Raw genomic sequence first — 21,694 nt, 5'->3', positions numbered from 1 at the left:
AGAACACCGATACTTCCCATTTGGTTTCGGGAAGGTATACGTGTACACGCACGCTTCAGTGATTTCCCGACAGGTAAGGCTTCGGTACCCGGTAAAGTCACCAGCGTGACAGAAACGGTGGGTAATTCTATTAGCACATGTTAACCTCGTTGCCATTCGTACACGCTCGCTACTCGAACCAGCAAAGTGCGAGATACTTAAAACCAATACGCTTCGCTAGCATATTACCTTTAAACCTTCTTAATGTACTTAGACAACATCTTGCGCATAAGCGGTGTAGGCGTTTGGTTTGAGCTAGATAATTCCCAAAATTACCGAACCCTTCAAAAGGGATAATTTGTCGAAATCTTTAGCACAGCACCTTTCAATTCGCCAATCAATACCAAAACGGTCGACATTTTGCATACAGCTTTGTTTTTTTTTGTCAGGTCATAGGCTAGTGCATAGGCAAAAAATCATCAATCTACATTGATTCTCATTTCTTACTTCGCTGTTTTGATGTGTTGTTCTATGGCCGCCAGCCGATTATTCGAAAAATGGGCCCTGCAAACACTAAAGTCTCCTGCAGCTAAATGTGCCCTCGCTGCCCTAAATCGTGACCACCGTTGACTTCGCAAGATTTGTTGTATTGATCCAAAAACGGTGAGCGGAAAGTTTGTGCAAAGCAAACAAAACTAACCGTCTAGCATTTCCGTATCGCTACAACGGGCAGCTTTACACAGGCCCCTTTTCCCAATGGGTATTTGCACTGTTGTTTGATGTTGGGATGAAAGTTGCCCCGAAAAGGTAACATTTCGTACGTGTTATCCTGTGGGTACAAAATAAATATTTGCCAGAAGAAACCGTTTTCATGGCCAGTTTAAATAGGGAATATTTTCACAACATCTAAAACTCAATTTCTTACCGTGCAAAAAGGGCTCGAGTTGGTCAGACCGTTAGGTGATTTGTTTATGCTTATTTGTTAGAAATGAATACGTAAGGTTTGAAGTATCTTGTTGGCCTCTGCAAATTCAGCTAAATTAATCCGTTTCTTAGCATACAGTAAGTTGAAGGATGATAAAACACTTGTCCGTATATCTTTTTTGTATTTTTAGAACGTCAGTTATATCAATGTACTTACAGGTCAAATCGGATTATATTGTTGTCAACGCACTTCATGCAGAGCAACCGTTTTGAAAGACGCATAAACAATCGCTACGGACAAAATTAACTACTATCCAAATAGTAATAAGTTAAACGTGAGGTGATCATATTTTTTTAATAACCTTAGCGTCCAATTCACTTTCATTTACATCAAAGAAATCTGTTTGGATGTAATATGTGGAAGAGCTATATGATTTAAATCGAAGAAACAATACTCACCTCTCATTATTCTCCGGGAATACTTTATTCATGAAATGTTTCGTTCTTATAAACCTCAAAATCAACCCTCATTTATCACGACAAATGGTAATTATTCTTTTGTTACAGTTTTCAATTTTGAGATCTAGCGTGCTTCAGCCCAATTTCTCGCCACTGTTTTAAAGCCGCGTCCAGTGCATGGACGAGCGGATGCGCATGTAATCGGGCAAATTCTCCACCGGACCAACGGCGGCGACGGCTGGGCAGCGATCAAAAATATACTTCATTGCCACCTCGCGCACTTTGGCGGCAGTAACGCTATCGATCCGCTGTTCCATCTCGTGCACTGGGATACGGCGGTTGTAGCAAAGCATCTGACGCCCAATATCTTCGCAAATCGGTGTAGTTCCATCCAAGTGCAGCAGCATGTTCGTCTTCAGCAAATTCTTTGCCCGCTCGATCTCTCCCTCCGTTACAATTGTGCACAGACGCATCCATTCGTTCTGCACATTGAACTGCATGTCTTCGCAGGTGAGCGGATCGCACACGAAATATATTCCCCACAGGCCAGTGTCTCGGTAGCAAACGTTGAACGACTGGAAGCTGTGACACATCCCATCCACAGCCGAAGCAACAGCCAGCTTGGATGCGTGGTTCACGCTACCACTCTGCGCACGATCCCAAGCCCCGATGAAGGAGGTGGCCACCATCAGCGGCACATGGTCCTCGTCGGTCCAGCCGCAACTCTCGACTGCGATTACAACATGGGCTAGCGGCAATGAATCATCCCGCACACGCACTTCTGATCCGGTAAAACGACACGCATCCAGCGCATCCTTCTTTGCATCCACGATGGAGTTCATCTCCCCGAAGTTTTGCTTCGCCAGCTGTACCAACTCTTTATGGTCAACACCTCCTGCTGCAGCCAACACAATACGCGGTGCTTTGTACTGCGTGTCGATGTAGTGCTTCAGCTCCGTCTTACCGATCGACTGGATGTTCTTGGACGGGCCAAGGATGGACTTTCCGAGCGCAGTGCCTTGGAACGCGGTTGCATGCAGATGGTCAAACACAACCTCCTTCAGGTTGCTCTCGATCTCTTGCATCTCCCGCAGGATGACGTCCCGTTCGCGCACAATCTCTTCCTCGCCAAGCGTCGGATTCTGCACTATGTCCGACAAAATCTCAACCGCTTTTGCGACATCCTTCGACAGGCATTTGGCATAGAACACGGTCTGCTCGCGGGATGTGTACGCATTTAGGTGGGCGCCCAAATTTTCCACCTCCAGCTCGAGATTGGCCTGGGAGCGCTTCGCCGTGCCCTTGAACGCCATGTGTTCTAGAAAGTGGGCCACACCATTGTTGCTGCTGTTCTCGCAACGCGAACCGGCATTGATCCACACACCAACCGTCGCTGTCTCCGCGCCGGAATCTTCACTTGCAACACGCAATCCATTGTCCAGTTGCGTCACTTGCGTCGATGGCAGATTTGCCAGAGCGGTTCTAAACTTGGCCGCATCCGTTACCTTGGTGCGTCCGAGCATACGCTGCTGGGTAGGGCTGCACACGCGTACTCTATTCGCCAGCCTTAGCAAGGAAAACATTTTTATTTTATCACTGCACAGGTACACTTAGCTGAGTGAAATTAACAGCAATAATACACCGATTCACCGAACGATTGTGCTTCGTGTTGCAACAAGCGCATTCTTTTCGTTGTGCAAAGTTGACAGCAGGATGACAGGTGGCTCACAGAGTGCTACAATCGTTCGACATTTGTAAGGTTCCCTTTTGATTTCAAAAACGCCTTGCCTCTGAGTACAGCTTTATTTAGCTGTTGTGTCATATTCAAAAAAATATATTAAATGTGTTGGGAAATGTGTTAAATGTATTCAGAAATTTTAATGATACGGTGCGATATTTAGCGATATGAAAAACCTGGCAACTACGATCATAATTTTGTCAGCAGGTTTGCTTCGCCACGGCTGTTTGCAAGGGGTGTAAATGTGACTATTGAAAAACATGTTTCTGTAATGAATAATCAGCAAGCGTCCTGGGAGGTACGGGAATGCCTTGGGCAACCTCTTGGAAGAAAAATCTGAAGTCTAAAAAGGTAGCTCGAGAAAAAACAAGAAAAAAAAAAAACAATTTTTTCGGAACATGTACCGTGCGGTAGACCGTTGGACTCCCAGGTGAACGCCATTCCCTTCGGAGCGAGTGAATCAATCTGAACGTCCAAAGCGTACAAGGGAGTAATGCGAGTTTATTATACATGAAGGGTATGGAAAGTGTGTATGCTAATCGTGGAATGGCGTGATAAGGGATTATTTTCAGCACCACGAGCGAAAGGAAGTTTTTGACCGTAGCTATTGGTCTAAATTTTTTTTAGAATATAACATTGTACGTAACCCACCAGTTTAAGCCAGTGTATAAAGTATACGATTCCAAGTCTCAATATTTGGCTTTTGTGTCTTAGAATATTACCTTACTAGCGTACTAGCTTTAAAACTTCCACGACTTAGTGCTCTGTCACAAATATCATGACAGAAGATGAAAGAATGCGAATAGCGCCGGATTACAGCTGAGTAACGAACCACAACCGACACTTTAATGTCCAAGAGGGTTTCGTGTCCGAACACAAAATGAACCGCCACACACATAACAATGAATAGACGGATCTTGTTACAGTAGATGCTCACGGAGTTTTTTCCTCCATCTGAACCACATCGCCATTGCTTGAAATCGACCTTATGCTACGAAATACTAAACCAACCATAAACCTTTTCACTCGAAGTTTTTATCGACCAAGCATGTCGGTTTTTGTTACAGTTCATCGGAGTGCTTACCCTTGCTGGTCGGTCGGTAAAGCCCCGGCCCATCGGAAACATGCTCGATCATTTACACCACTTAGCGAGATTAATGAATCTTTGGGTCAAAATGGACCCATTGTGAACAGTTTTCTAATTTCTTGGAGCACCCAACCGCCTGCCTGCCATTGGTGCAAAATGCGACGAATGGAATGCACTAACTTTTCTACTTTTTACCACACACCGGTCTCCAAAACTGAAGCTCTTTCCGTTGTTCATTTTCGAAATTAAGAATCCGGTCGCTTTCCGGCCGGAAGCAAAACGTTCCGTGACTGGGGGTCTTCAAAAACGTCACATTTGCCATGAACCGCTGACCTTAGGGAAACGCATTCGCACGCACATCTTTATTCGGTCAATAAATTCAACGTGTTTGGGTTACTGCGCTACCTTTGCCGAGCGTCGAATTCGGTTCCGCTACTCCGTTACGGTTAAGGTGTGGTAAAACATTCGTTGACTCGAATAATTATTGGTCACTGTGAAGAGTGGACAACCAACGGATCTGGTTTAATTACCGAAATATCGTGATGTGCAAGCATAAAGCTTCGAGTCTGGACATGCGTAGCATGACGTTGAACGAACAATTTTCAGCTATAGAGGTTGCCAGCTCAGAGAGGTTAGGAAATGAAGAGCATCATGCCTCAACGGCGAACTTTGAACCCCAAATCATGGTACACAATTAAACGCAGAAAAATACCATACTAATTCGTAAATGTTTGCTATATTCATCCAAAAGAGCTGAAGCAGTTGTAGGCGAAACGATCTGCGTGATCATACCGGCCTATTCAGGCTTCTTGAACTAATTAGAACTACCAAAATCGGATATTCCTCCTTCGGTACGGGAAAAAGATTTGGATGGATTTGAGGGATTTTATATAGTTTAGTATCATACCACTTCTCAGTATAGTGACTTAAAAGGCGTTTAAATTAATTATCGAACTATAATTTATCCAACATAATTTAATTTAATTATAATGGTGCAAGCACTAAAATATCGCAAATTACCTTAACGGAAACCTCTCACTAATTTTCCTTCACGGCCCATAGGGAAACATTTTTTCCATCATTAAAACTTACACAGCCTGCAATAGTTTTTAGGTGATGTACTCTCATTTTAAATCCCCAATAGCTAAAATATTGTGCTGTATTGGCTTTTTTTTTTGGCATAGCTTATGGCCCTGAAAGGACCAATCGTATAAAATGGAGCGTTGTATTAGAATTATGAACAAATTAATATAAAAAAGGATGAACACGCAAATTCAATAGAATTGTGTATCAGTAAATGTATGTTGTTTTATAGTTTCAGGAATTCAACGAGTTTCTAGAGTATCAAGAAGTAAAAAATTATCTATAGTATCTAGTTCCATTATTAGCTCACAATTAAATCGTGTATGACCCTTCGAAGTTATTCTAGATCAAATTCAATCAAATCAATCAAATTAAATCAATGGAACTATACCTAGAAAAGCTTAAAAGGTACCTGAAGCTTTAATAAATATTTCATTAATGCAATAACCGTATCATATTTATTATACAATTCTTAATTAATTTACTTTTCTATTAATGATTCCTAGTATTAACGTGTTTCATGATTATTTTATTATTTAATTTATACATGTGGTTGTTCATTTTATTAACTAAAATTACCTATCTTTTTCGTTATTTTTAATATTTTTTCCGAATGCATTCCATGCAGTTCCATTCAATGAGTACCACATTTCTCCATAGCACTCACTTGGCCGACTCTCATCTAGTGCGTTTCACTCACACTTCCAATCACGTTCGCCGTGCCGGAGAAAAGCACGAACCCCAGTGTCTCGTCGGAAGCGGGAAAATGAGCCGAGCAGCTGTCGACTGCAATCGATAGGGAACCGAACCGTCAGCGATATTCACACGAGAAACCCATGGCTAACAGCAGACGGTGATCCGTACGCAACATTCATATTTCATTCGACAGTTTCGTGTGAGTCGCGTCCGGGTAAAGACTACATTATTTTATTCAGCTCCAGCAGTGCCGTTGACCTAGCTCGTAAAGTGTTTTGTTGACTGTTTTGTTACGTTTGTTGTGTTGTGGGTTTGGAAAGGTATAGCAAATAAGCATCCTAGGGTGGCGATGAAAGTGTTGTACGATGGGACAAACAAACAGTTGAAGCAATTGTGTGTTTTCTGTGGAAACGTAATTTAAATTTAAATAATATACATTTTTGTACCCTTAGTTTCAAAACATTCACCATTCACCTACTATTGTAAAAGTTAAAATACATCTGAAAATAGCAAACGCTTTATTGTGATTGTACATGTCATACATGTACTCGCAGCTATTATCGCGACATCGAGGTGCACGCAACTTCAACCCGTCTAGGGCATCTGGCGCATCAAAAGCTATACGGATGTACAAGGATGGTTGTAGTGGTGCTTTAAGCTATACTCAAGTGTCAAACTGACTCTAGTGCATCGTCGATATAAGTGTACAGTTGGTCAACAAAACAGCACTTCAACGTATATAGCCATCATGGCAAAGTAAAGATTTGATCGTTGAACGACCAGGCGGCTCCACCGGACTCTGCTCCAATAGTTCTCATCTAAAGTGTGCCCATAAGAGAATATCTCTAGTATATTTCAAAAGTGTTTGCAGGCGATAAATAAAATACAAAATTAGTTTAGTTTTCCGATTGATTTTTCCCCATGTTTGTTTATTTATCAATGTTTTGCTGTCGACAAAGTGAACGTTTATAACAAAAGTACTGGTTGAGTGTTTTGAGCTAGTTTTGTAAAATATTTGAAAATATATCAGTGGTACAGTCCACACGGGGCTTGAACACACGACAGATATGAAACAATTCAATCTACTTTAAGCAGTTTTTTGTTATGTTATGTTTTATAATGATTTTATTGTGATTCTTAACTAAGTGAAAGTATAATAGAACACATGTTGATCATTGCGGCTTACTTGTTCTTAATTATACCTACTTACAAATTGTTCAAGTTATCAAGCGTATTCTATTCTGGACTCGATTCGATTAGAGTTAAGAAAATGAACTTAGAGTAAACTTTTCCATACAAATGAACACATAAAATTCATCAACTCGATTACAAGAATAGAATACGCTTGTATATTTCAAATCATTCTTCAGATGCAAGATTAATAGAGTAGTCATCATTACAAAAACAGTTCCTTTACTTGTGTAATTGTAATAAGATTTGTTTTTCTATCGTTATTCAGTAGTTATAGAAAGTGAATATAAAAGTGGATTAAAAGTGAGTGATGTCCAGCAAGCCGGATAGTATGAACCAACCCACCTGCTAGCGAATGTTTGAAACGACACAGCAAACGGATACAATGGTGCTACTGAACAGTTGGATTGCAATGCTTGTGACATGTCTTCTAATTACAGGTAAAAAGGTGCAACCAAACGACTCACTACCATTTGTATGGTTTTCTTTTACCATACATCTCAACCGGTAACACTAAACACAGAGCTCGACCGTACGTTTGTATGCACCGACTGTGCTGGTGTTTCTGTCTTCATCAGTTTAATATTTTATGAATCTGTAACTGTGCTAGTGTCGCCTATCCAACTGGACTGGACTTGGCATTTCCTTGGCTTCCAGCTCAGCTATTCAGCTGTGTTGCTATTCAGTAGATGGTACAAACAAGAGAAAGTAGAACACGAAGCAACTAAGCAACCGATGCAGTAAATTCTCACAAGAAAAGCTCATAAAGAATACAGCTAAAATATACATGCGCTGTAACGAAACTATCACTTTCTTGAACTCCTTATTCCCAAGTGTACGTTTTATTATTTAGCCATTTACGTCCAATTTCGTTTATAACATATGTATTCCAATCAAACATATTATTGTCTTGCTTATTCTACATAAACATATTGCTCTCTCCATTGTGTACCATTTGCTTGCTTTACAGAAACCATTGGCCTAAAGCTCAAAACCGTACGAATACCTCCATACAAATTCCGAGGCGAATTGGCCCTGCTCGAATGTCACTATGAGCTGAACGGTCAGCGGAAGGGACACAGTTCTCTGGAAAGCAGCAACCGTCGACACCATGGATACCAGAACGACTACCTCGGCGAGCGGTACGAGGAGGAGGAAAAGCTCTACTCGATCAAATGGTACAAGGACAACGAGGAGTTTTACCGGTACGTCCCGTCGGCTTCCCAGCCGATCAAGAGCTACAAAATCGAGGGCATCCGGGTCGATCCGAACCACTCGGACGGTACGAAGGTGTTGCTGCGAGGGTTAACACTCAAATCGTCCGGCATATATCGATGCGAGATCTCGGCCGAGGCGCCCAGCTTCGACTCGGTGCAGGGTGAAGGTCGGATGGATGTGATATGTGAGTAACGCCCATGCATGTTTTACTCAAAATGGATTTCTATTCATGTTTTTTTTTTTTCGTTTTTTTTCGTTTTCAACCTCTCACGCTACGCTACAGTTGTACCGAAGGATGGTCCCCACATAAGCGACGGTGGACGACAAAGCTTTCAAAACGGTGAAACGATGGAGCTGAACTGTACGTCCGGCCGGTCCTATCCCGCCACCACCCTGCAATGGTATCTGAACGATCTGCTCGTAACGGACCCGAACAACATCATCCAGTATCCGGAGGTACAAAATCAACATGGGCTGATCACAACCTTCCTGGGGCTGAGTATGGTCGTGAACCATCGGCACTACATCGATGGCACGATACGGATAAAGTGCGTAGCCAACCTGTCGCCCGTCTTGTGGCGGGGTGGCCAGGAAAGTATCGTCCAGTGGGAGCAACCGCCCATCGACAATCGTGTTGCAATGCTTTTAGGTGAGTACTTACTTATCATGTTATTAAAATCACGTATTCCGTTGGCAGCTTCATGCCACGTAACGTTCTTTGATTTAGCCAAATATTTTTATAACAAAAATCCAATTTACGTGTTTTTCTCTCCCTTTTCCAGTCAAAAGCAATGGCAATACCAGAAACCGAATCTTTATAGTGCCCTTTCTAAGTCTTGTAATTTATGCAATTTTCCCAATGCATGCGTGCGTGTGTTGATGATAGTCTGTTATCGAAGTATAATTAAAACACACACTTCCCCATCGAATTAGTAATATAGTTTTAGTTTCAGTAAAAAACAAAACAAGTGCAATAAGATTCTTTCATTAGGAAGTTGTTACTTTTACGACATCTTAGTGTTGCTCCTTTTTCATGTTCATTAACGCATTTAATTGGCATCGATTGGCATTTGAATGTTTTTTTTTAAATAGTTTTAAATTGACTTAAAGAAACAAACCCCCTTTTTATGTAAAATGAAAATACTATAAGATCTCGTTCAAGTATTATGCAAGCAATTAAAACAATCGTACAGTAGCAAAAGCCCTTTGTAAATATCAATAACAAAAAACCCATTCATACGCATTTGTTTTGAGAAGCACCGTGAAACGGTACATATTATAAAGAAACAGAATTTAAAACAAATCAAAGCTGTACAGTACACCGTTTGCGTTAGTAATCGATCAGTCAGACACATTTACAACCGTAACAGTTAAATAGACTAAAGACGAGATGGCGATGTTGTACATTAAAGTAGTAATCAAAATTCGTAGTAAAACTATAATGATACAACCCGTAACGATGGCAAGAAACCATTACATACATTCTCAACAGAGAGTGGAAGAGAAATTGTGAAGCAAACATTCTGCTTAGATTTGATTTTGTAAATAAAGTTGTCCAACACGATGATACATCTTTACCAGAGCATTTTTGCGGAAACTGCTTTTTTTGTTTGAATTGTATGCCTTAGCGCTTAAGTGAAAGAAAAGATGATGAAAATGGCGCTTTACAGGATTATTGAACATATTTTTCCGTCATATGCGCGCCGTTTATCGTGGTGTAGAAATATTCAAATTCAAATGTTTTTGGGACAAAGCTTCATTAAACACAAGTTGAATTGAACCGAAAATCTTAATCATTGACAAAACTTAAACTTGTAAATGATTTCATCCTCTAAGAACAGTAATTATCGGGATGTTTCGCTTAGTAGCCATGAAATATTGTGAAACATCTCCATCGTACGCCTCGTTGACAGCTGGTAATCTAATGTTCCCAGAGCTTTCGCAAGTACCTGTGCGCTTGTTCAACTTTTACTTAAAACAAAATACTAATATAAAGCCATTTTTGTGGGATTAATTGCACTTTGTTCGTTTACTTCACCAACATTGTCTAAAAAGAACAGTTCCGGCGTTGGCTCACATAATCGTTCGGTAGCCGAAATGGCATCATTTCGGTTGCCAATAAATGTCATCTGGCCCATAAATCTTGCCGGTTGATCGATGCATGCGTCGGCTACAGTGATGCGGATGTCAATGAATCTTACCATCGATTAAACAAGTTATATGGTGTCGACAAGCGTTTGGTTCCGGCGTGTCCTTGACTTTTCATGCGGTTGACGAACCCACGCAGTGTAACACCGTGTATGCTGCCGTACAAACCAGGGCGAGGGCTCTTGTAACGAGTTTTGCTAACATGTGACTCTCTAGTGTTGGGGCATTTTTCACGCCACTTCTTGTGAAGCGAACAACAACAACAAAAAAACAGCACACCAGAATGGGATAAATGACAAGTATAAATTAGTTCATTATAATCGCCCAACTCCATTCTCCGTCCTCGAGCAATGTCTCTTTCTACTTCTTTCTCATTCTCTCTCTCTCTCTCGCTCTATCGTTCATTGAATCATCAGCATATCTCATTGCACATAGCTCTTTTGGTGCTGGCTGCCAGCCACCCGCCAAGGCAAACGTAGTGCGGGTGGTGGTTGGTACAAAACTCGCATTTGTAACTAATTTACCGAAACCATCAACGTGAGCCGTCCTTTTGGCACCTGCACTGCTAGCCGACGTACGGTTTCAGCGTACGAAACCTCTCCGTCGCTGCCACTGCTGATTGAACTGTACGCCAGGCCAAGGCAAATCCCTGGGCTGTGCTTTCGGCCAGATTGGAGCGTAGATAAAACAGTCTAGGCAGGCACCGCGTGGAACTAGCTCAGCGCCCGAAGCACACAACCACACGCGATGTCGTGATTTATTGGCGCTGTTGAAGGTTGAAAAAAATCGAACCCACTTTCATGTTGGTAAAAAATTCATGCACCAAACCATGCCAGCGTTACTAGCTTAGCGCCAAACGAACTAACTAGCGAAACAAATTATATGTACACCTTACGGCAAGCTAGCCCCGGAAGGGCTTCGAATTGCGCCCAGGGTAAGTTATCATTTATCAACTCACCTTACTCGCCTTTGCAACTTACACGCAAGCACGGTGGTAAGATTTAAAAAAAAACAAAAGCCAATGGATTGAGGGGGGTTAAGCGCAAGGGGAACATATAAATGAGTAACTTATAAATACTGAGAAATGAATCTTTCTCACATCAAAAACAGGCACAAAGAAATACATCAACATTACAGTTTTATTTTTTCCGAATCTTTTCTCCAGTTATCCTGCATTTTCTTCGTTCGTATAAATTTGTAAAGTGAAAGCAAATGAGTAATCGTAAAATCAAACCTACCGTGGTATTGATATTTTTCCGAACGTTTTAATTTGCAGTCATGCCTATTGGTTTTAACGAAACCAATCACTCGCTACATTAACAATTCAAATAGCCACATTCCTACCGGTGCCGCAGCCTTTGCGGTATGTGTAATCATTATCCGTACAAACGTCTCATCATACACCCAACAAAGCAAGCACGTGCTCCCCAGCCGTCGGAAAAGCACGCTGTATGTTTTATAGATATTTAAATTGGTTGATTTAATGCGCTTGAGCATTGCTGCTAGTATCAACAACTTTCCACGGTGGAAAATAATTACTTTTTCAATTGTTTCTTTCGGAACATGCATCGTTCTCAACATTACCTCAACTCTCATTTCTTATAGCTAACACGTCAATAAAAGCCAGTAACAATCTCATCTTTAGAAAATACTGTTTTTACAATCTTGCGCTCGCTCTGCAATTCTCAAACGTCTCAATGAGCACGTATACGATTTGCTGCAAAACTGAACCTGAACCAATAAGAACATCGTCACTGCTCCAAAAGCTATCAGTCGGTAAAGTTCACCACCATCTGAGCGAACTTACAAAAACGTTGGCCAGATGAGACGATCCCACCATAGATGCTGCCGAGTCATGTATTTTGATATTTCAACAAGTTTTTGGGATAGGTTCTCAGGGCTTTTCCCGAGCTCTTATCGAGGTCGTCTAAACTCTTCCGAAGTTCATGAATATTACGCATTTATGAGAGGTTTTTGTGGGTCAAGCGGAATCGGCGAAACTTCTTGCATCAGCGCCAGTGCGGAAACCGGCGTAACGGCGTTGTAAAAAGGGAAAGTTGGGGGTTTCTTACCGGCCGATAAGTTGTTAGCACACATCGAACGTTCGCCGTAACGGGTTATCTTTATGGATTGTGTGCCCTACCCTTGGTGTAGGGAAGGGAAGGAGATGGATAACATTTTCCTCAAAACTTTGGCCCCATAAGAAAGGCACACGCATTTTGTGCCCCTTCTCACAAGTTTGTAAGATAAACAGCCCAAACTACTGTCTACGTGGTAGGGTGGTACAACTAAGAGTTGTACGTTTCAATGAGTTTACAATTGGGTTTGCAAAATGGGGTTCTTCTGATCTACGATCCTTATATATTAAAGCTAAAGCTCCCACATTCGTCCATAAAGATTTACTACTATAGCTTCCAACGGATAGTTGGATTTCAAAGGCAAAATAGAGGCTGGCTTTCAACATTTTTCCAACCATGATTTCGATCGATTTTAATACACTGGCTGCCGGTTCAGAGGCGAAAGAAACAGAGATGTGTTGTTATTTGGGCATGGATTTGTCAGATTTTCTCACCTTTCACGGTTTGAAATATTCACCACGCTTTATTCAACCCTATCATTTTCGGGAGTGCGTTTGTTTGTTTTAGGTGGCTGGATTTTTGATGCCCACCCGAAAGTCCACATTCCGTGGCGCACACTGGCAACACACTGGAGCGTGATCCTACGCCACACAGGCCCCGGTGCAACCCGTTCAAGCCAAAACTAATATTGCCATAAAGGATTAATAAAACCGTTGCGCGCAATCATTTGCTTACCGTTCAGGCTCAGGCGTCATACGCCACGCAGCACAGTGGCTGTGTGAATGGAGGGTGAATGCGTGTGTGTGCGCTATAAATTTTCGTCCGCTTTTTCCGAGAAGCGTTATTAGTCTTTTCCGGATCATCGGCCAGAGCGTCGAATGTTATGAAATTTTCATTGTATAGACAAGAAGCACTGACGCACCACCGACCGACCGGTGGTAGTACATATTACCTAGCGAATCGTCCAAAGAGATGATTGTTGAAAACTTATGAGCATTGAGAAGAAAGCTCTTCATCCTCGTTGGTGCCGCGTAAGCGAGAAATCATAACACCGACAGTATTGTGCGTTCGGAAGCTTAGTTTCAATATTTTCACACCGGACTGCCGTTTCTCACCGCCAGCAGCGGACGAGTTGAGAGTGGTTTAGTGTGTGAAATAAAAAAAAAGTGGTTCGAAAATAAATATTGATGCAACGGTTTTTGGGCGAGCTCTTCGAGTTTTCGATGCTTTGCTAATATTTGCACAACACGCCTCTGTCACAGCAAAATACGATGAATTGAAACATTTCTTTTATTATTGTGTGCTTTATTTTAAACAAATTTTGATCGATGATGAAGCACTATTGATCACAATTTTACAGAAAAGGATTTGCGTACCTGAATCGGAAAAACATAAAATCACTCATTTAAACATCAGTCAGCAAAAGTCCACTTATGGTTTGAGAACTTTTCAAATTTAATTAAATTACTACTCCAATGAAATCACAAAAATGGTAACGCATCTACAAAACTCCCAGCATAAACAATCAAAAACATCACTGTTCACTCAGAATTATCTGGCTATGCTTAATACCTCCACGTAATGGACATGCTGTCATTCTTTAAAAGACAGTTTACAAAAACAAATAAACACATTTGAAAAAAGGTCTTAAAACACGATTATCAAACAATTTCTTTACCTTCAACTTGAAAATTGAATTAAAACATCATCAACAACAAGTAGACAAGTAAAGCGGAGCGACAAGCAAATTGATCCCATCTTGCCCGTATTGCGTACCGCGGGGTCAAGTATTTACAGCCACTCGATACACCCGAAAAAGCTATTAAATTCAACAAAAACTCATTACCAAACTTCAGCTACAAACCGATTACAGATACAAACGTTGCAGTTTGTTTGCGTTTGTATCTTTCTTCTTTCGTCCTCCAAGCCAAAGAGATAAGAAACAGTTAAAGAGTACACGTGTTCCTTAAAGTTAAAGCATTAAAAAACTCATCTTACCATTGAAAAGTATTTTCAACAGTCTGATTAAAAGACAGCTCTATGTCTTTTGCTTGAAAAATACGACCTGTGCTACCGGTCAAGTCCAGCCTGTACCACTACCGGGCTTGGGCTTTCAGTGACTTATTGATTTACCCATAGTCAGGATAGTCAGTCCTACGTATGCGAAGCTTGGTCCGATCGGGGCTTAAACCCATAACGGGTATGTTGTTAAGTCGTACGAGCTGATGACCAGACCGGCTTAAACATACTTTATATTGAATCTAGAAAAATCGTTTAAAATATATTAATTTCAAAAAATCACAAATAATAGATAATTACATCAATAAGTTCTACTGTTACCTATTAAATATTAAATGATACGTCTACGAGAATTAACAACTGTGCTGGTAAAGCTCTATTGGTAACAATTTATATTATCAAATCAATAATAAAAAATAATCAGTAAAATAACCTTTTTGTTACTTGTTTTTTTCTGGTTCATAGAGTGCATTTTAATCCATATATTTATCCATTTATCGCGAAAATGAACAAACTCTAAACTCATCCAGTATGTTCTTCCTTGCTGGTTGGCTTTGTGAGCAACGTGACGGTCATTCGTTGCCGTTTGTAATATGTATTCAACTTGATGGCACTGTATTGCACAGCATTTGCTTGTTCATAAAGCATTCCTGCTAACTGCTCCAGACACAGGCTAAACTTCGTTTAGCACCATTTTTCTATCTTTTTCGTTCTCCTTCCCGTTCATGAACTTGTCCAGCACAGGAGCAAACCATGTTTGAAATTTTGGTTTTCATGCTACCGTGTTCTATGAGCTTCCATCTTTCACATAAAACCGCTTGGGACAACGAAAAACGTGAAACAGACGGGTATAGCAAAAAAAACACGATACTGTGATAGGGAATACTGTGCTTCCACTGCTGCTGCTGCTGCTGAGACCACTAGCCATGGTGACAGGTTTCCCCTTCTCTAATCTGCTCAGTGCAACCAGGCCATCAACTTCTAATATCTCTTGCGGTTGATACATGTCACACTTTCTATTGAACACACCATTTTGTGCTTTCGGGGTAAAGTCATGGCGCGTAACTTTTTTGCCATTTGCCCTCATCGCTGATTCAAGGCACCTTTGTTTCGTTCTGCTCACCTGCCCGCACGGTAAATGGTCGTACATGTACGAGCTTCTTTTCCGCCCCATTTGAAGCGCGTAAGCGTTGATGGGGTGGTGGATGTGGGCCAGTAAATGCTAAAGGATCAATGTTTCTGATCGCCAAACATACCGTGTAGATGTCAAACTGACATCATGCTTCAAAGGTTATAAGTTAACGTGAACATATTAAAGGGTTCTCATCAAGGGAAGTTTTAGTTTAGTGATTAGCCTCAGGATAAATACATTAAGTATTTAATAAAGCTTTTTGATGTAATCAACAAACACTTTAAAAAAAAGCAAAATAAACCTCTCTACACCACACCGTGCGGGTTCTTCGCTCTAATGGAACCTCATGTTTAAGCTTTCAAAAGATTTCAGTATTTACTTTATAAAGTTCACCAGTAGGGTACGACTAAGTACCCGGCTATCGATTTCCGCAGTTAATTTTCACTATACTTTACCGATGATATCCTAATTTCACATTTTGACCTGTTTTGTGCCGCAACCAATACTTTTCACTTGAAAAGCAGAGACAAAAAATGGACCAGAGTGAAAGCGTTCTCTATTAAGAACCCTCGTCAAATTAGCACGCAAATTTAATTTTGCTCACGTTGCTGCACACCCTGTTCTCTAGTATTGCTGGTGGTATCATTTGAATAGCTTGCAGAGCCGGACAAAATGTGTAGTTCACATTTGACCTGAAATGGTTGCAAGTTGGTAAATATTGTAAAAGGTTATCACACTGTTTACCACATCAATTTGGCTAAAGAACCGTCGATTATTAGATCAGGCTAATTATACCATTTTGACAAAAAATTATTAGCAAACGCAAAGTGGCTCAACACTTATCCTTTATCTCGCACTATAATACGATTATGCAATTTTCGAGATGGCTACTGAAAGTAAACTTTTACTCCGCCGTGCAGCACTACTTTACACAGCATAATTTTCGATGGCAGCATCAACAACCCTCCCGGGTAGGTGCATTACGGAGAAAATCAATAACTCAGCCATAAAATGTACGCTGCTACCGTCTATCTAGCAGGCGAGATGCTTGTGACGCTCGCGCATTGCGCCATTGTTTTGTTCTTTGCCATTTGGTTTAAGCTTGGCCGGTGTATCGATTGGTACCGATGGGAAAAGTTAATGGTGCACATAAGCACCGTACCCGCTTTCGGTGAATTTTCTATCACAGTCCGGTACATCCCAATCGGGCCCGCTGAATGGGCCGGGTGTAGCCGTACGGCTATTTCAGCGCTGTGTAATAAACCCCACCACTTCCGGCTGCATCCGCCGATTGCCTATTGTGGTCAGCAATGAAAAAGTCCGAAGTGCACTTTTGGAAAGCCTACACAGTTACACAATGACAGGCTTTGGCTCCAATGGGAAAACGATAACAACACGCTACTGTTAGCTTCTTCGAGCTTTTATTACAGTGGTCGTTAGACTCGGTTAAGTTTTGCTGCATTTAGTGGTTCGTCGTTGCAAATTTGGTATTATAATTTATGAGATCATTTGGCTTTTCTATTTCTATGGTTATACTCATTAAAGACGCTATAGTTAATTGATAAGTTTTTTTTTAATTTTTATTTTTTTAGATTCCTCAAAATAATGTTGATTGAAAATACGGCTAAATACCTGCCGTAATAATGGAATAAATAAACAAAATAATGTAGATACATCTAAAGATACCCTATTTAAGATCCACGATAAATCTGCTCTGTATTTTAAATGAAAACTAACAAACGAAATAAAGTTTGCCAACCACTGCTTTACAAGTGCAGCATTCCCCAGTCGTATAGTATGATATTTCCCGATCTGTGCCGTGAATGTCCTTGTTCGATTAGCTTCATTCCAGTAGTTAATTGAAATACGTAACTAATTAGCCCTAGGATGGCTATTGTGCGCTTTTTACGTTCACAAACACTACGCTTGCAAGGGTAAATATATCTTATTTATGAACACTTGGTATATACTGTTAGGAACTGTATACATGGTTTACTCACTATAAATAAAATTTTATTTGTTTTTAGTCAGCAGTTTTGAAGCTGTTCTTAATTAGAGACACTGAAGTACATTTTTATCGTATTTTTTACATTAAATTAAATTTTATTCAATGTTGAGTATGACGACGATTAGTCTTTTCTAACCCTAATAAGAACGGTTTTATAAAGCAAAATAATCCCAAAAGAAAAGAATCAAAGTTATTCCCGAGTAGTACGTTCTCGAGACTGCCACTAAAGCTATTTCATAATAGAAATGTTATAATTTTTTTTTTATCATTTGGTTATCTTTAGGTTTAGGTCCGTAGTTGAATAAATGTCAAGCCCTCTTTTCTATAAAATTTCACACCTTGGTCTTATTCATTCAATCGAACGAACGCCACGCTTGACGAATGATTCCCTTTTATACCATCAATGATTTGATTCTCATCATGCCCGGTTGGTGCCATTTTCCTGTACTACAGCCATGTATGTACTTCTTGCAGGGTTTTATGTAATAAATTCTATCAAATGGTGTGGAATATGTGTTAGTGATTCAAATTATAATGAAGAACACACGTAACATAGTTCAATGTATTAGGATGAATTAAAATTGAATTATCAGCAAACACTAGCACAAACGCACTCATAACTACACCACTATTTCATGTACATTCTCATCAACATGTACATTACATCCTTTTCTTGTAATGTATAAATTTTTGAAAACTTAAAATATAACCTTCTACAATAATGCTGCATCCGGCACACTACAAACGACGTTCATAAAAATGTAATAAATATATCACTCCACAATTATATAATACACCTTCAGTAAAAACGGGCACCAAATGAGGTCACGCAACGACTGCTAACCCTAACGGCTAGAAGGTCATAAAGTTACTGCATGACGATAATGACGATGACGCACCAGCACCGCATACGTTTGCCAAAAGGGAACCAACCCACCTCTTTGCTCTATTCAATTGAGCCACCAGACCACGGCGGGACCAGACATTTTTAGCTAATTGCTCAAAGCCAAATGGGAAAAGCACGGTAGGTGTAGCACGATACAATTACCGGCCAGGTGCTACAGATTTGAAATAATCCTGAGTGCCGTGTTCTTACGTGTTGTATACAGGGAGCGAAACAAGGGCTGCGAAAAACTATTCAATTCATGAAGCAAAGCGCTTTTCAGCCAGAAAGAGTTTTGGCGTGTATGCCACACCTTGGCCAGCTGTTAACACCCCGTAACTCCACCGCACGTCCTGGTTGCTTTGTTTCACTTTCTGCTGTTGCAGCAGCTGTGTAGTGAAAATAAATTACTAGAACGATACGTAATTGGTGCTTGAACGATCGTTGCAAACTTATAAATGTCCCGATAGACAAGTCATCGCTATCAGTGAAAGGTACAATGCAGTGCCTGCGCTCAAAATAAAGCCTGAAGCCGCTTACTCTCTGCTATTGTTGGCACAAGATATTTGCCGATATGCAAACAAATCAAATACAAATCATTGCACACGTAAACACAGCTCACTGGTTCAGGTTTTGATTCTCACATTCGCACGATAAATAGCAATTATGGTGGCGCATTTCACCTCCCCCCCATCCTGTCACCCAATGACGGGTGGGGGAATGGAAGGTACAGTACAACTGCCACACATGGAACTCAGCAAACCCCGGCAAACACATCCCCGGGCAGTCTGGCAGAACTTTTGCCTATGCTAACATGAGCGTGTTAAAACGAAGCGTCCCTTGTGGTAAGATGAGCTTTCAGCAAACTACTACACTGCCTGCTACACCACTCGACAAACTTCCCAAAAATTAACCCATGAAATATTGCCCAATGCTGTTCTTCCCTAACCCCTACTGCCCTCCAGTCCCACTCGCCATTCCATGTGTTTGAAAGTATTCTAGTCGAAAGGTACACCCCCAGTCGTTGCGCCCTTGAGGGATTGCATGTACGCCACGAGCGTACTTCTAGCACGCTGACCGGTCGCGTTCTTGTTCCGGGCTGTTTCAGTTTACGAGCCACGGGAAGAGTTTCGAGTTGAAGCCACTACTACCATTTCGCCGACACACACACACACACACACACACACACACACACACACACACACACACACACACACACACATGTACACATATGCACCTACATCCACATACGATTTCCGGTCCGTGAAAATTGAAAACTTTTCCACTTCGTTACACTTCCACCAGTGCCGGCACACCTGCCACACCCTCCTCTCTGTCGTCCGGTGGAAGGGGTTCAGTTTTGATTCACCGTTGTTTTTTTGAACAGGACTTGAATCGACTGACTTTCCGGGCAAACAATGCGAAGGGACGAATGCAATCCGCTCAAAAAGGGTCTCTTGTGTGTGGTTTTGGGGCAAAACTCCGGGAATGGTGTGCTTCATCGTATAGTACATTCTCCATTCTGCGAATTTATTTGTCCGTGTTGCCTTTTGGCTCTTTGTTCACGGGCGAGGGTTTGAGATGTTTGCATTGTGGCATCAGTCAAAGATCACGGCAGAAGTATGGGAGGTCGCTGGATTTTGAATGTCCTACATGGTGTAAACGCGGCACGGGCAGGACCTCTTGCCGCACGATGTGCCAGCTGTTAAAATTACAAAATTTCCTAACGTTTCCTGCAAACGTTGGTAGTACGTTCGGTTGCAGTTAAAGTTTAAATCATCGAGACAGGAAATTAAGCCTGGCAGCCGGTGGCGTTGGTTGACGATTGTTTGAATAACTGGGCAGAAATAAAACGTGCAATAAATAGGAGCAATGGAACCAAACTGTTGCATTGCTACGCCACAGTAGCAGGAGAAGGATTTCTACGCGACTGTTTTAAATCCATACCACTTTTTTTTTTTGTAATTCAATTCCTCCGATCCAGCACGCCCAGTATCGTTTTCGCAAAGGATTTCACCCTGCAACTGCTACATAATTTAGCCCCGAACAGAGATATTGCTCCTTACATCTTCGTGCACGGCAAATGCAATTCCGTGGATTGGTCTTATCATTCCAAAAGCCCGTTTCGCTGCCGCAACCCGTACCTTTCGCCGCAAGTGCGAACAAGCACTTTCAAGACAAATGACTTCACTGTGTGTGCTGTGCCATTCCCCTAGCCCCGACTCAGCAAATTCAGCTGCTAAGTGAAGAAAACCATCCGTACCCCTAGCGTACGGCCGCTGTTTTCTGTGCCATCCAAACCTGTGCGCACTAATGTATGGGCTAGGGCAAATCTGTTTTGCTCCTGGAGCCACTTGAAGCCGCCACGCAACGACGACGACGACGCTGCCGTTGTTTTATGTGCAGCGACGATGTGGTTACGATGTGACAAAAAGGACAACCGCGAATAACACACCTTCACACCGCAGCAGCAAGCGGCAACAGCTTGCTGCATTTCTATTTCTCTTCTTTTCTTTCCTTTTGTTTTTGGCTGCTTTGTTTATCTGTGTGGCCGATGGTGCAAATGAGTTTAGCAGGATTATGGTAGTAATTTATGTTGCCCGCATTTGCTTTCAACCAAATTGGGCAATACGTTATGCAATACGCTTCTGCATCGATATCTATCGCAGCGCGCTGTGTCGCTACGCCAACGTGTTTGGATGCCAACACTTTGTCGAATGAACCGATTCGTGCAGTTTGCGACATCCGTTGTTCCGAACGGGGGCGTTTGTTCGCTTACCAACGCTTGTGTTACAACACTAATAACAGCAACGTGTAAAAGTTTTCAAACTTGTTTGTCCTGCTTTCTAATAAGAATAACTCCATCACAACTACCCAATGTCCTCGATCGCTTACATGCACCATTCGTGAATCGATTCACTGTCACTACGCATCCCAAACTGTAATATGCTCCTCATTGTCGGTATTGTGTGGTTGATGGTTGTTGGGCCGACCGCTGTACACCCTAACTGTGCACCGTACACCAAGCAAGCACCTCCCGTCTTTGAGTTA

At 41.5% G+C, this 21,694-nt stretch overlaps 2 protein-coding genes across 7 annotated transcripts; one reads left to right on the top strand and one right to left on the bottom strand.

Annotated features, from left to right (window-relative positions):
• Window positions 1–1,371: 1,371 nt before the first annotated feature.
• LOC1281408 (mitochondrial-processing peptidase subunit beta) lies at window positions 1,372–3,076 on the bottom strand. Its single transcript, XM_321316.6, has one exon. The coding sequence runs from the start codon at window positions 2,943–2,945 to the stop codon at window positions 1,521–1,523; it is 1,425 nt and encodes a 474-aa protein (XP_321316.5). The 5' UTR covers window positions 2,946–3,076; the 3' UTR covers window positions 1,372–1,520.
• Window positions 3,077–6,115: 3,039 nt separating this feature from the next.
• Window positions 6,116–9,960, top strand: LOC1281409 (uncharacterized). 6 transcript variants are annotated; one of them, XM_061646371.1, is made up of 5 exons: window positions 6,116–6,231; window positions 7,429–7,597; window positions 8,128–8,559; window positions 8,659–9,024; window positions 9,158–9,960. In XM_061646371.1, the coding sequence occupies exons 2-5, from the start codon at window positions 7,513–7,515 to the stop codon at window positions 9,253–9,255; spliced, it is 981 nt and encodes a 326-aa protein (XP_061502355.1). In that variant the 5' UTR covers window positions 6,116–6,231; window positions 7,429–7,512; the 3' UTR covers window positions 9,256–9,960. The 6 variants fall into 6 exon arrangements, with proteins under 6 accessions (XP_061502355.1, XP_321317.6, XP_061502354.1 ...); XM_321317.6 differs by having other exon boundaries at window positions 6,140–6,286; window positions 7,426–7,597; XM_061646370.1 differs by having other exon boundaries at window positions 6,142–6,231; window positions 7,426–7,597.
• The last annotated feature ends 11,734 nt before the right edge of the window (window positions 9,961–21,694 follow it).

This window comes from Anopheles gambiae, chromosome 2 (assembly GCF_943734735.2).
Source record: "Anopheles gambiae chromosome 2, idAnoGambNW_F1_1, whole genome shotgun sequence".
NCBI classification, from domain to species: Eukaryota; Metazoa; Arthropoda; class Insecta; order Diptera; family Culicidae; genus Anopheles; species Anopheles gambiae.
This window is presented reverse-complemented; position numbering and strand designations above follow the sequence as displayed.